This window comes from Columba livia, chromosome 1 (genome assembly GCF_036013475.1).
Source record: "Columba livia isolate bColLiv1 breed racing homer chromosome 1, bColLiv1.pat.W.v2, whole genome shotgun sequence".
Lineage (NCBI taxonomy): Eukaryota > Metazoa > Chordata > Aves > Columbiformes > Columbidae > Columba > Columba livia.
In genome coordinates, this window is record NC_088602.1 from 27,221,009 (window position 1) to 27,236,695 (window position 15,687).

General features: G+C 41.3%; 1 protein-coding gene across 1 annotated transcript; it reads left to right on the forward strand.

Annotated features, from left to right (window-relative positions):
• The first annotated feature begins 4,615 nt into the window (after positions 1–4,615).
• On the forward strand, positions 4,616–12,836 carry RFXAP (regulatory factor X associated protein). Its single transcript, XM_065050065.1, has 3 exons — positions 4,616–5,422; positions 8,304–8,411; positions 11,342–12,836. The coding sequence occupies exons 1-3, from the start codon at positions 4,616–4,618 to the stop codon at positions 11,450–11,452; spliced, it is 1,026 nt and encodes a 341-aa protein (XP_064906137.1). The 3' UTR covers positions 11,453–12,836.
• Positions 12,837–15,687: the final 2,851 nt, after the last annotated feature.

Genomic DNA, 15,687 nt, shown 5'->3' on the forward strand with positions numbered 1-15,687 from the left:
AGATATTAGCATGGCCAGGGCAGCTATTCTGACATAGTTCCCTGCCAACAGAGGATTGCTTCCCTTATTTAGAGCTTTGCTTCCATCTAGTTTTAACTTTCTTAATAAGCGAGGCTCTCCCTATTTCTACTGGAAGAGAATATTTCATAGTCTACAACTGGTTTCATTAATTATTTTTTTTGTAAATTTATCCCATTACTTATGTCTACTGCTTCATTAAGCAGAATGACTATGCCTACTTCTGCTATGGCAAGCAATTTTCTTCTCCGTTATTCACGTTTTCTCGGCTGTAAGGAGGCAGATCTTCTGGCATGTTATTTTAAAGTAGGCCTGAATAGAATGATTTAGATTGAGAAGGAATCAATCTGTGAAACCGTAATAACTAGAATTAGCAGATACTGACCTCTGCCAAGGTGATAACTGTTCAGCACCATAAAGGCGTGTATCATGACTCACGCAGAACAGGAGACATCTCAGGACACATTCAGAGATGCTGGCTCTGCATGGGGGGAGAACATCCAGCATGACCCTGATCCTGCTCAGGTGCTAAAAACAATAACCACCCATCTATTCACTGTGAATGCAACTCATCTAGAATAATAAAATGGGGTTCAGATAAGATCTACTTCAGCAATTGAGAAGAGCATCAAGAAACACTGTTTTGAGATTTAGAAGTGTTCTGGTAACTAAAACTGTTGAGATCACAGAGGCTAATAAATACTCAGTGTGAGGTTCAAGGCATACTCTAAGTCCTATCCTGCACACTTTTATTCAGCTCTATTTTTTATTGTTTTTATTATATTGTGGATGCTATTTTAATTTATAAGTTGGTTAATTTATGTCTAATTATGTAAGTAAATGAAAGGGAAGACTTAATTTCAGCAGACTTATTTAACTTATCTGTTGTCCTGGGACAAAGGTAACCATGTAAAATGAGAAGGGTCTGGGGAAAGAAACCCATTTCTGATGGATATTTTATATCACACACATATTAAAATCAGAATATATATCCATAATGCAAACTAAGGTTCTGATGTGGTGGTTTGGTTGTTTTGGTTTTTTTTTTTTTTATTTCCATGGTTTGCAAAAATAAGTTTGTCCATAATTCATTAAGCCTAATAAGTTTCTGACTTCCTAGTACTGTTGGGAAACAGAAATACTTGAATAGTGTATAAAGGAATGTTTATAAGATTTCATCAAATTATCATCAAATTTTTGTACACATATATAAAAAACAAGTTTTAACAAACTGACTACAGTAGCTTAAATTCATTTGCTTTGCTATTCACAGCAAGATTTTAGCACTCATTGTCACCTGGAAATTCATACCAGTGAACATATTGGTCACTTTGAACTTCGCCTCCATTTGAGGGGAGATCTGTTTTGAGGCTACTGAGCTTTTGAACCTTTCCATGACTGCATCACTGTGCAATTTGACTTGAACCCAAAGAGAAGGTAGGAGGCATAAATGGAGAGATTGCTAAGCAATAAGAGGTACAACAGAGTAGAAAAACCTCTCTTGACTGTATACTTGCATTTTGATTCCCTCATCAAATGTTGTGTTTCTAAAGATATGTTCTTTACAAATTATTAGTTCTCAGCTTCCCGCTGCAGTCTTCATTCCCTTGTATCTTTCAAGTACCTTTCACAGCTGTTTTAAAAACCCAAATGCTCTCCTTGACTGGCCCTTTTCATTTTATATCAGAGTGATAAGGTTACAAGATAATTTGCATTTAGATTATGTTTTCTTTGAAGGGATATCACTACACTGGATGTCCCACTTCTCACAAAAGTTCTTACTATGGCCTGATAAAGGCAAATGCACTTCTGTGTAAAAGACAGATAGGACGGTAGGTGGGTGGGTGGGTAGGTAGAGAGAGAGATAGATAGATAGAGATAGATAGATATTGAGTGAACAGAGTTTATATCATCACTCATAAGAAAATGCTGAAATAACTTTCACAATTTGAAAATATTACTGCAGAGCTATAATAATTAGTACTATCTTGGTCTGTAAGTAGGATAGATCCTCCCCAATGATGATTACCCTCCTGAATCTTATCCTGTATCTGTTTTTTTTTTAATACATGTTGTTTCCCGAGACAATTAAGAACTGGATATTAAGAACTGGCACAGAAATATTGAGCATTAAAGTGAGCTATTTCACAAACACAAATGAAAGAGACAGCAGAAAATTACAAAATCTATTTAAACAACTAGCTGTCAGCTTAAGGACAAATGAACTTACTAGATTTCAATAACCACATTTAGCATCTCCTCTTAATTGCACCTGGAAAGGCAAAACACAATGCAGCTGCTCCTGGCTGGATGGCAGCGACGTACAGACTGGTGATAACATTTTCCAAACATGACCTTCCTTCCCAAGAGCTGGATTGAGAGATGTGCAGCCCAAGGAAACTAATACTTTTCCCGACTTCTTTTCTATCACAACGTTTCTATTTTCTGAGCAAAACAGGGAAGAAAAAAAAAAGCATAAATGGCAGCTTTTTAAGAAGGGTTTCATTTGTTGGCTGTCACTAATTTAATTCCTGTTTATGTTTCTGTGCCCTCAAGAAAGCAGATGATAAGGTTCTGGGGTAAGAAGAATTGGATAATACTTCACGTTTCAGTCCAGTAATAGGCTCACTAAATATCAAATCAATTTGCTTATTAAATAACCTTCTCAATATCTTTGTAAAGTGTTGTTAGTTTTCTGGTGATTTTTGTTGTTCTTTTTTCCTCAGATGAGGAAAACAAGAACTAAGGAGCTGAAGTATGTTTCCACGCACACTTTCCAATGGGATCCCCGTGTGTTACCAGGGTATCTGAGGCCGAATCCACCTAATTCAAGAAAAGGGAATTTTCAGCAGAGCATTTGCGTGGAAACCTTCACTCCAGATAATTTTCTCATTTAGCCTCAAACTGCTTCCATCTGCTGTGACTGGCCCACACCAAACCTGGTTGTCTCAGGGTGTCTCAGGCTTCGGAGAAGTGTTGGGGAAGGGCACGAGCTATTTTTCTTCCCGGGATTTCAAGGTGATCAGCTTCCCAATTCTTATTTGCATTTTAATTAGTTATTAGTGTGGATATATGCAGAAAGTGTGCCTGCAGAAAAATGCTATTGTTTTTCATTCATTATTACTTTTGGTTTGATGTTAATTAATGTCAGCGGCCCTTATAATTTTAAGAAGACATTCTTTCAATATGCATATAAAGCAGAAGAAATAGACTAAAACTATTTCAATGGAACTACAATTTGAAAAAATTCCAAACATTTACTGGCAACCTCTGCCTCGAGGAGTTCACATCTACAAAGGTGAGACGCAGTGGGGACAAGGCTACCTGTAATTTTTATGCTTCACTACTGGCACAGATCCAAGGCTGAGTCCTAAAGAGAGGGTCTTGAAAGTCATCCCAGCATGGCTGTGGCAGAGATTAAAAGATGCTGAGGGAGGTGTGTGGAAAGCAAGTCCTCACAGACAAAAAAGAAATAGTCTGTAATTCCAGTTTAAACAGCAGAGCTGGCAGTCATCTCGACCATGCTAAAGGCGACTGGTGGGTCAAAGGCGATGAGGACAGAGTTCACTCAGTTCACTGTGATTTGTCTAGGACTACTCCACCTCATCAGCTATTTTGAAAAATGAGGGAGAACTGTATTATGAGATGATCAAGGGTGAAACTGAATGGCTGCAACCATGAACAGCATAATCACTTGTCTTAGTGATATGAAAAGAGAGATGTGGTCATGGCCAGAGAACAAACAGGTCAGCACTGTTCTTTAACATGGGGTGAAACAACATGTGCAATGAGAAAAGAAAGAATCCACGGAAAGTAAAGAGGTGAGAAAAACTAAGGGGAGCAAACAGCAAGCGATCAGAGATGGGAGATCAGTGGGGCTTCTCTGCAGAAGGGAGGAAAAGTCAGTTCCTGTGACAGAAGGAGGAAGTAGAAGGAAAACTGAAGGTATGCATGATAATTGCATTTATTCTTGGATTAAAACCTTGAGACCTTTGAAAAACGAAAAAAAATACAAAGGCAGACTGGCTTATGGAGTGAAAAAATGGCTAAGATTACTGATACAGCATTCATTTGCTTTGTAGAATAGATGTTTACTTAGGAATAATGTATTTGTAATGGCACAAATTGGGTGAAGATGGTCTTAGCTGCTCAGATGAACCTTGTAAGAGAGAAAAAGAGTCACATACAAGTGATCCAGTGACAGAATGGATACACAAATGAAGGAAAGAAAGGCAAAAGAACAGCAAGCTGAAAGCTACAAAACCAATAGCAGGCTGTAGGCAATAAAAAGGCTACAAGGGAGAGGAGGCCAAACTGCACCCATGTCCCCACTTTCCAGCTGGCAATGGCTGAAGAGCGAGGACACAAGCCCAGCGCAGGGACAGCACTTGTGAAGATCAGAAGCAACTGGACAGCCTGGGCCCGGGCAGCCCCCACAGGTCCACAGCAGGTCAGGGGCTGAGCAGGCTGGCTGGGCCAAACCGCACTGGTAACCGCAACATGGCCACAAGCAGGTTCTTTGCACTTGGGAAGGACATGCGGGTTTGACGCTAGCGGAGCGGGCGCAGCCTCACAGCAAAGCCCCACAGCCCTGCTCATGAGGCGCCGGCGCCTCCACTGCGCCCGGGCCGCTCCCCTCCGCACCGCCGCGCACGCGGCAACGACCCCTCGAGCTTCGCACCCGAGCACGCTCATGCGGCGCAGGCGCGCTCCCGCCGCCGCCGCGCGCTGCCCCTCCGCCGGCCGGCCGCCAGGGCGCGTGCGCGGCCTGCGGGCACATGCGCGGTGCGCGCGGCGTGGCGGCGCCTGCGCGCGGGGGCGGAGCGGAGCGGGCTCGGCTGAGGCGGCGGCTCCGGGGAGCGGAGCCCTGCGGGACAGCCCCGCCGCTGCCTCCTCCACCGCCTCCTTCTCCTTCTCGCCGCAGCAGCTGGTGCTGCTCGTGATGCAGCCGTGCGGCGGCGAGGAGGCGGCGGCGGCAGGGGCGGCGGGGGGGGTGCTGCCTCTCCCAGGCACCGACCCGCCGCTGCCGCCCCCCGGGAGCGGTGGCCTCATGTTATTCTACGAGCTGGGGGGGCCCGGCGACGGTGAAGCCGAGGCGGGGGACGAGGCCGAGACGGCGGGCGGCGAGAGCACGGTCAGCCCGGAGGAGCTGGAGGAGGAGGAGGCGACGGCGGCGACGGCGGCGACAACCTCGGGAGGCGAAGCGGCGGCGGGCGGCGGCTGCAAGAGCTGCACGTACCAGGGCTGCAGCGAGACCACCACGCAGGTGGTGAAGCAGCGCAAGCCCTGGATGTGCAAGCGCCACCGCAACAAGATCTACAAGGACAAGTACAAGCGCAAGAAGAGCGACCAGGCCCTGGGGGGCGGCGCGGCGGCCGCCGCGGGGGGCGGCCCGCGGGCCGAGGTGAGGCGGCGGGCGGGGGTAGCGTGTGGGCCGCTAGCGGGGCCTCGGCGGGTGTGAAGCCGGTAGGCAGCCCGGCTGCCGTGCGGTCCCCTGGGAGCAGGGGCTTCTCGTGGAAAACCGGTTTCTGTCGGAGGGATTGGGACCTTTCTGCCGAAGGGAGGGGGAAGAAATCTCCGGGTCCGGCAGCAAAGGACAGCCCGAGCGCGAGAGTAAACTCCATTTCATAGAATCATAGAATAATTTGAGTTGGAAGGGACTTTCAAGGGTCATGTACTCCAACCCCCCTGCAATGAGCAGGGACATCTTCAACTAGATCAGGTTGCTCAGAGCACCCTGCAGCCTGGCCTTGAATGTCTCCAGGGATGGGGCATCTACCACCTCTCTGGGCAACCTGGGCCGGTGTTTCATCACCCTCATTGTGAAACATTCCTTCCTCATGCCTAACCTGAATCTCCCCTCCTTTAGTTTAAAACCATTACCCCTTGTGCTATTGCAACAGGCTGTACTAAAATATTTATTTTCTTCTCTGACATAAACTATAGTAACTTACAACTGTTTCAGCTTCCAAGAAAAAAAGATCTTGCTAAAAGATGCGTCACTGTGCAACACGTGTTCGTTTCACAGGAGTAAACATGAAAGTTTAGATCTAAGATGTCAGTCTTCTTGCTAAGTTGGTACTGAAATGTGAGGGTTTAAAGTAACAAAGGCCGTCAGGTATCCAATTGTATTCTGTAGGTTCTTCAAGGTACTTACCTTGTTGGTTTTTTGCATTAAATGCACTAATAGTTCATACTTACTTTCATAAACTTAGTGTATTGTTTAGATGGGGAGATAATGCCAGTGATAGAACTGGTGCTAACATTCAACTTTTTAGATAGTTTTTTTTTCTTCAGTTTGTGACTCAGCCAAGATAACACAGTTTCTGATGGTTGCCTGTACTGGGTCAGCATTTAAGACCTTTTATTTAGATGACCTAGAAAAAAGGAAATGGGTTTACTTTTGAAGATGCTGGATAGTTTGTGCTCGAAGGGACAAGTATAAGATAGTGGTTGTTGGAAGAAAAAAAAAAAATCTTACCTGGCAGATGGGTGGTCCTGCTAAAAGCAACCCTGTTTTGTTAACGCAGCTGTCTCTGGAGTTGTGTGACTGGGAGCTGATCTAACTGCAAACCATCCACCAAAAAACTTTCCTGTTTCTGTTTTCATATAAATATAATAGTAACCATATTTAGTGTCACACCAAAGAAGCCTTTTTTGTCTAGCTGTAGAAGCTGCCCTGAAGCAGACACGTAAGAAAAAGTCAAGTGTTTGTGGTGCTGCTGGGGAATAGTCTCCCAGCTTCTTTCAGCTCAGAGGACTTGCTGAGACAGGTGTGGGTTTTCTGAAGTTTTTGTAGGTCTAAGTGATGTCTGTTCCATGTACATTTTTTGATTTTTGTTGAACCCTTGTAAACTCTCATAATCTGCTACATTCTGATAGTTTCTTCAGGTCTGCTACCTGGTTTGAATATCTCCTTGTTTTTGAACCTGGCTGCTCTTAATGCCAGTTAACAGCCATTTAGCATTTACATTAGAAGATAACAGTGAACAACTAATTTCTGATAGGCTTGCTTCTAAGTTGTTTCCTTCCTGATGTGAAAAGGCATAGCATACTTGTTTCCAAGTAAAAAGCTGTGTACTTCTATCATCTTTATTGCCATTCTGTGGACTGTCTCTAGTTCTAGTAGCTACTTCTCTTTTAGAACAGAAGAGAGAGAACAGAAACTGCATACAGTATTCAAGGGTGAATTTTGCGTTTACATACTGACAGGATTCCCGCGTCCTAAGAATTTATCAGGCTCAGTTCATGATGTCTCTACACAAATACTTGTGCTAGCTCAGAAAAGTATGTAAGAAGTATACAATTGCTGCATTTCATGTAACGATGGGTTAAGATTTTTTTGTTCTGTAACATGAAATAGCAATTATTGCATGTTGGAAGAACGTGAGCTCACTTCTCACAGTTTCTGCAAGTGCAGGTTGCTGTGAATGTTATGAAATTAAGGCCTGAACTTGCAGAAGAAATCAGGATATTTAGTGCAAAACTCAATGTGCTTTTTTTGCAGTGGTGTCTGTCAGGGCCCACAAGATGATGTCGTCTTGTGGGAATCAGAGTTTTATTCCTAATACGAGTTCCATTTTTCACTTCTGTGGACAGGATTGAAGTAGAAGATACTGGGTATTTTGTTGTTCTTTCTTGAACCTTTTCAGGTAGATTGAAGTGTCAGTGAGTTGTGAATTTAATACATGTAGGATTCACCATTGGTTGAAACTTTCCAAACCGTGAATATTTACAGCTGATTGTAGACCCACATTGCTAGAAGATGGTCTAATTCATATGACTGGTGATTGTACAAGGAACAGAATAAACTTAGAAATAAAAAATATATTGATTTTACTGTTTCTTGCCTGTGGCTTTGTAAAGTTCATAATAGTGTTCTGAAGCATGTTTTGTTTTGTTATTAAAAGTATTATTGACATTCCTACTCAGTTGCAAATGCTAAATATCATTCACTTCCACAAACTAGAGATTGAGGTGTTGTGAATGACTTCATTTTTAGGAAATTTAATCAAATAAATTCAAGCTATTAACTCACTATAGGAACTTAGTTTTGCCGTTTATAAAACTATCTTAACTGCATTGCTTCACTATGACTGATGCAATAGTGAAAATAATGCAGAAAGAAGGGGCCAGTTCTTGAACAAATATTTTCTGCTGTTTTCCTCTGCAGATTAATAAAGCAAACCCTGTTTATTCTTGGGACTATCGTATGGTGAAAAGTAAAAGTATCATTATATCACGGTTTATAGTCTCACTTCGCTTTTATTTTCTTTAATGTGCAGGATAGTGTTGAAGGTTCAGTGTCTGTTACAAAACAGAGAACAGGTTCCCTTGGAGATCGCCCAGCAAGACCTACTCTTTTAGAACAAGTATTGAATAAAAAGAGGCTGGTAAGTTTTTGTTTTCTTACAGGTTTTGAACTCAAATATGTAAAGGCAGTGTAACAGTGTTAACTGTCACCCTTGTGAAAGATGAAAATCTTTATTGATCGTACACTGATGTGCAGATTTTCAAATTTAAATATGTTGCAGAGCAGATGTGTGTCTCAGCATCTGCTTGAAGAACACTGAGATGACTAAATTTAATGATCACTGCCACATTAACTAAATATCTGTGGTTATTTCTTTAGGGTAAATAGTGCTTATGGTATAGCTGAGATGTTTTTTAACTTGTTTAACCAACTTTCTCTAAAGCTGTAGATAGAACAATGCATGGACTTCAGGCCTGATGTAAGATTTAATTACTGTAGTGTGTTTTAAAACTTGTAGACCTATCACATCACACTTGTAGTTGTGTATGTATTTGTTGATAAAGCAAACTGTGTAAGCAAGCAGTATCACTTGTAATATTTGTAGTCTGCCTGAATGGCATGCATTGTAAATTTTGAAGTGCTTTTGTTGCTCCTGTAAGCATATTTAAAGATTTAAGCACAATTAAGGGAAATAATTCTGTATTTACTGCTCCTTTGGCTTCAGCATTACAACTTATGTTATTGGTTTTTACAGCCTTCTTCCTCCCAAAGGACTGTTTGTCTATTCTCTTTGTTAGCTATGCAAAGCAATTTAACAGTCCTCATTAAAGTGCTATAGTCTTTGTTCAGAAATTTGAAGTCTTAAGTATGCAGCTATATCAAGTTACTTTATTGAATTCTTTCTCAGTAATAGCACCTATTTAATCATTATGTCTAAAACTCAGAGGGGTACCTGTAGGCCTTCAGTTTTTACAAGAAAAAAAGTAGTGAACTATGGAGTTTATTTTTCATGTTATCTGTGTTCTTCATGTCCTGCTTACTGAATTGTCCCCTTTCCTGTTTCTGTTCATGTGGCTTTTCATTAAGTATGAAAGGTGTCTTATTAATGAAACATTATTTTTTCTTCTAGAAATACAGCAACCAGAAGCTCTCTAAGTAGATGTTGAGGGCTTTTGCACAGTTATGTCAAGTCTCTTCAAGAATTGAGATTTCCTTGCAGTATTCTGGGGGAGTGAGATTCAGATTCTCTTTGATTTGGTTCTTGCTTCTCTTTCTCTCGGCTCTGACTCAGTTTCTGTCTTTCAGCATTGTTTCTTCTAGAATTTTGTCTATGTTTTGTGCAGATCTACACAACACAAGGCCTGAGGGATACATGGTGACCCAGAAAGATCCCTCACAGCTTGTTGCATCCAAGGCTGTTCCATACCTTATGTTTCTGTGTGTGAAAGTTACTGCCTGTCACTGGTAGCTGCCTGCAGAGTTATCACTTAGAAGTGCCAAGTCATTTGTGCTTGCTCAGAAGTTTCTTGCATGGGGTTCATCTCTGTGAGGAGAGGCTTTTGTGGCGGCCCACGTGTGCCTGGATGTGCAGCTTGCACGGTAAAGGTGTAGAAGGCAGAGGCAAGGGGATGAGATGCAGCAAGTTGTGGATGGAGAGCCTGGAGCACCTTAGTGCTATAGAACAGCAGCAGATAAAGAACTGTTGCTCACTGCAGAACTACCCTGTGCAGTGAAGTGACTTGATAAAGCTAATATACAGTAAGGAAAATGTGGCTGCGCACCTGTTCAGTGAGCATGTTTATTGTTAGTAACTTCTTTCACTGACTGATGCACTTATCTGGCCTGTTAAGTGCTGCTGTAGGTGAGAGTTACAGGCAGAATGGCCGTTTTCAGTTACAGTCTCTGCCATGCATAAGGTTCTAGACCCTGCCCTAGAAGTTGCTTGTCCTTTTGGATGGAGATCTGGATTACAGAGTTGCAGTCCCTCTTTGGTTGCATCAGTGAAGTGACCATGCATAATGAGCAAGCAGTCTAGGGAATTAATTCAGCAGAAAAAGATATCTTTTTTCCTGTGTTAATTTTTGGAAGGATCCATTCCCAACCTGATGGCACCGTTTGACCTTAGAAACACTTGTGCTGCCATCATGCAGGCATGAGGGTGAACAACCAGATCACAGAGTGCAGCTCTTCAGGCCAGGAGCCAGATGCAAATAGTTTTAGATACTTTTTGTCTTTTGACTGAAGGCAGAGGTGTTTTTTAACTCATTCCTTGTGGCTGGACTGGGAAATTATTGAACACTCAGTGAACACAGAATCATAGAGTATCTCGAGTTGGAAGGGACTCATAAGGATCATTGAGTGCAACTCCCTGCTCCTCACAGGGCTACTTAAAACTGAACCGTATGACTAAGACCATTGTCCAGATGCTTGACCTTGATCCTGAACATATGAGCTTTGTTGTAGAATTACAGTATTTTATTTCTTTGTTATAGTATTTTTGAGATATCTGCGGTGGGTAATATTGAAATCAGCTGAAAACTGAAGCACAGTTGAAAAGTTTTTGTTTTCAATATGTCAAGTAGGTTACTCCTGTTTGATATCTTTGTGGGGTTTTTTATGATACTGTATATTCTTTACATTCTAGATCTGTTTTCAGGATGTGTATTAATGCTGCTTCTGGTTACCTGCTGACATTCTGAAACAGTTTCTAGATGTTTTTAGTGAGCATATTTTGTAGTTCTTCAGCATTTAACTCTCATTCATATGGGTGTATTGGTTTTGGCTGGGGTACGGTTTATTTTCTTCACAGTAGTGTGTATGGGGCTGTTACGGGTTTATGGTGAAAACAGCATTGAAAACAGAGTGATGTTTTAGTTATTGCTGAGCAGCACTTCATCCTACTGAGCGGGGAGTGAGCACAAGGCTGTGTGATGCTTGGTTGCCTACTGAGGTTAAACCTCAACAATGGGTAATGCACAAATTGATTTAATGGAAGAATATTATAATCACTATGCTAGCTATTTAATACATGAGTTCTTTAAAGTAAAGTCCACTTTCTCTTTCTTGCAGTCTCTACTCAGAAGCCCAGAAGTTGTGCAGTTCCTACAGAAACAACAGCAATTGTTAAGTCAGCAGGCTTTGGCACAAAGGCAGCAGCAGTTTCAAGGAGCACCTGGGTGATCAGAACAGATCGGTGACCTGCAGATGAGTCTTGTGCTGAACAGGGAATAGGATCTGTATTTTATATAAATGCCAAGAATCTCAGTGTTGAAAGAAAAACTAAAGTTGCTGCTGTTACGCATTTTACTTGGTTCTTGTTTGCACTTTTGAGGTTTTGAGCTGCTTGGGTGTCTGCAAACTTGTGAGCAAATCTGGAGGAGTCTATTTTTTGATTATTTTTAAAACTTTGGTTTAATGTTTAATTTTTTTAATAGAAATTTCTTTATATTGGTAACCTTTAGCTGTACACCCTTTTCCTACCAAAGTCTTCACTAAATTAACATTTTTTCTACGTAAAGATTTACAGTTGAACAAGTCACTCTTTGATGACAATCATTGAGGGAAGTCAGTTACTTTCTATGGAAGTTGTGAAATAAAGTCCTGAATTTGAGCCAGTCCAGTGGCACGACCTAACAACAATTGCTCAGGGATACGAGAAACTTAGGTTGGGTAGAATCTTGCACTAAAGGCAAAGATGACATGCCATCAAGAAGCTGATCCAGTGTCTCAGAACAGGTGATCCTCCTGCTATATATTCATTATCTGCAAGTTGAGTAGGTTTGAAATGCTTCATTATCTGTGCAAAGTATGTAAAAGAATTTGTGTTTAGACATTCCAAAAGAGATAAAATAGCAAAATGCTTTAGAGAAGAATGAGGCGAAACATACGCAACTGAGAGTTGGACGTTGTTTTGGGGAGTTATTTGTAAGAACCAGCCTCTGAGACATTAAATATAACTTAATTACGGATGAGAATATCACTCATTTTTAAGCGACTAAATGAAGTTTTAAATCTTTTAACTCATGTTATCAAATGCATCCAAAAACTAAAATGTAATTGTGCATTTTTTTCCTTCATGTAGTCTTTTTATTCTTATAAAAATATATATAGCTAAAATTCTCCCATTAAGAGAACTGATATCTAATAGGCTCTAGTGCTGGACTTCTCAGGTTTTCAGCCAATTCAGATGAACATGCAGTTGATTTGGTTAAGAATTCAAACACTGCATTTGAGTGTTGAATCCCACATTGTGTTTTTAAAACAAAGATTTTTTTTATTAAGCCACATTTTTAATAGAGGTTATCTGAATGGTGTAGGTGCTTATTAAAGTACTACTTTGATATTGCAGCAGTTTGATCTGCTGAGTAATATCTCTCCACGAGTATTTGTTAGTCTTACAGAGTTTTACAAGCTGTGCTTTATGTATGTAGAATTTGTTCAGTAGGATGTATTGTATTTAGCATTGTGCAAGTTGTTCTTTAAAAAAGAAATTTAAGAACTTTGTATCAACAGTTCTGGACCAATAAGTGTTTGAGTAAAATCTTTGTTTTTCTTTAAAAAAGAATCCAAAGTCTGTTCTCTTTTGTTTTGGTAAATTTATATGTTTGGGTGGTTTTGTTGTGGTTTGTTTTGGTGGGTTTGTTTGTTTTTTAATATATGCTAAAATGGCTAAGCTCTTACTAGGTGGCATTAAAGTATTTGTCTTCCAAGGCACTTGTTACAGTAAGTTATTTTTGTTTTAAGTGAAATCAGATTACTCTTTTCAGTGTGTCAGAATTTATGTGAAAATGTAACAGGCTGAAATTGTAGAATAAAATACTTGGTTTTGTTTTAAATGGTCAGCTTATGAAAGCATTGATGTGAACGGATCTGATTAAACTTTTTAAGAAACCAACCAACCCACACAATGCGAAAGGGGCACAGGGAGTGTTTGTTAAGATGGTGCTGAACGAGTTGGTTACCTCAAACAAGGTAAGTTTGAAGCTGTGCCTAGAGATGTTCAGTGTGGCTCAGCTGCGTGGTGTTTCTGGTGGTTTGTGGTACTGGTGCAGGTGTCATCTGCAGAATGTCGGGTGGGATTCCCAAGCTGCTTGTGAACCCAGCAGTGTCCGCCTGGCTCTGAGCCCGTTATGTCCCCTACTCCCTTGCTTCTGTTATCGCAGAACAAAATCTGAATTGTAGGAAGTTTAAAACCTGATTTCTGTAACAGTGCATGCTTACTATATCTGTTTTTTTCCTTGAGCAGTTCAAGACCTGCAGAGCTGCAAGTCTGTCTTCCCACTAATGCCAGCCCAGTCTACAGCCTGGAGCCTCTGTCCTAGGGCAGCATCACTGCTTGTTAACTGCCTGTCATGATCAGGGCTGCCTCCTTCAAAAAAGAAGCTCAACCGACCTCATCAACCTTCACATCTACCAGAGGACAGTGAGATATGCATATCCTTAAAAGATGCAGACTTTATGCTATATTAATTTTCACTCCATTTCATAGTGTCTAGCATCACATTCTGCTGTAAGCATTGCCTCATCCTGTTACTCCCTCAGTGAAATCACTGATTTGCTCTTGCCTAAGACTGAATTACATGAATGAAGACTTTTTAAATGCCCTGGTTTCCAAAGTCACTGGTGATCAGACTGGAACCTACAGATTTCCAAGGCCAATCTCTTTCCAAAGAGAAAAATTGGAGACACCAAGTTCTTAAATCAGAAATATCTTTATTAACAGTAAAACACAAGACGTGAATAATCCCTTTTACAATAGAGTAGTTCCAGCCAAAGAAAATGGAGTGTGTTAAAAAGTGTATTGTTCAAATGTCAGACTAAATATGTTGACTTCAGAATGCCTCAAATCAACTGCAGCAGGAGGAATGCTTGTGAAAATGCCCACTTGATTAGCAGTTGTTCCATGTTTCTTGACAGGGCATGGGATAGAGTCCTCTGGGGCTGATCAGAGGACTCAGCTGCCCTGATCTCTCAGGCTCCTGACTATGAGATCTTTTGTTCTCGAGAGGCAAGAGTCCAAGTAGCATTCTTTATACAGTGATCTACACTGTTTTACAGAACATCACTGTGAATAATACTTTCTTTTGGATGTTTTGCCTTGATTCTGAACACAGAGGGCAGAACGGTTCAGACAGAAGTGACACAATTAAAGCTATGTGTGATTCACCGTTCTTTTCTGCACAAGATTGTGGCAGTGATACTTCACACAAAATGCTACACCTTGCTCAAAGCCACTGTTTTGGCCCCTTGACTGCATAGAACTTTGCAACTTTTTGGCTTCAGAGATCCACACAAAAAGGCCTGTTTCTTCACTTTCTTGTCTCACTTCTTAGCCCAATGTACATCACAGAGGTGATACTGAAATGAGGGATTCAGTTGCTAACACTGAATTATCTGCAGAAAGTATGCTGTGCTACATTTAACTTGTACTTACAATGTATTATAAATAATTAAAAACTCAATTGGCTTGAGTAAGTGAAGAAAATTTATCTGGATGTGCGTTATCTCTGATCATCAATCTGTTTGTTCACTTGCTCGCAAAGCAACTCCGTGGACATAACTGTGAATTAATAAGATGTAACACACAATTTAGCATCAAAAAACTTTGAAACACGATGTGCTGAGTACTGTGAAAGTGCAAGGGGATGGTTTGCTGATGAGGTCTGTATTTAAAATTATTAACTGGTTGGTCTATTTTTTCCTATGCTATTCATATGCAATATTATTTGAATACTAACGTGTAATATAAAATAGCAGCATCCATGGATAATAAAAACACTATAACTGAAGATCTAAAAACTGTTCACAATTAGCTGCAAATGTTCACATTGGCTATCATGGATGAGTAGCTGACTGTGGAGGACGAAGTGGTTATGTCTGCCTTGCAGAAGAGACATGGCCTATGAATTAGATTTATGGTCTGTACAGGCACCAAGTTCACAAGTGTGGCCCAGGTGCAAGCGAAGGTGCCCTCACCTCCCTGGCAGGGACGTGTGCCATCAGTGTGGCAATGTTATATTGTAGGGCACGCCTGGGCAACTGTTTGAAAGTGCTGGCGTGAACGGGTAACAGGCTCCTGGCTGCTCCTGACCACTCTGGAGCTTCCCATTAGTGGACAATCAGTACAAACTGTTACGTACTGATGCACAACCTGCAGAAGTGTCTGCACTAGAGACACAAAGCTCTTTCTCTCTACTGAACAAATACTCAATGCCCACTCAGGCCTTCTGTACCTTGCAGAAAGGTCCTCCCAGAGCTGCTGTTAGGAAGAATCCCTGTTTCAGTGACTGCAATGGAGCCTCCAGGGTCAGAAGCTTTTTATTCACAGATCCAAAGTGTCGTATCTCTCTCTGCTGTAAGGTCAGACCAACTCTGTCACACCCTTTTTGATGGTGACCTGACCTCTTAGTTGTTCT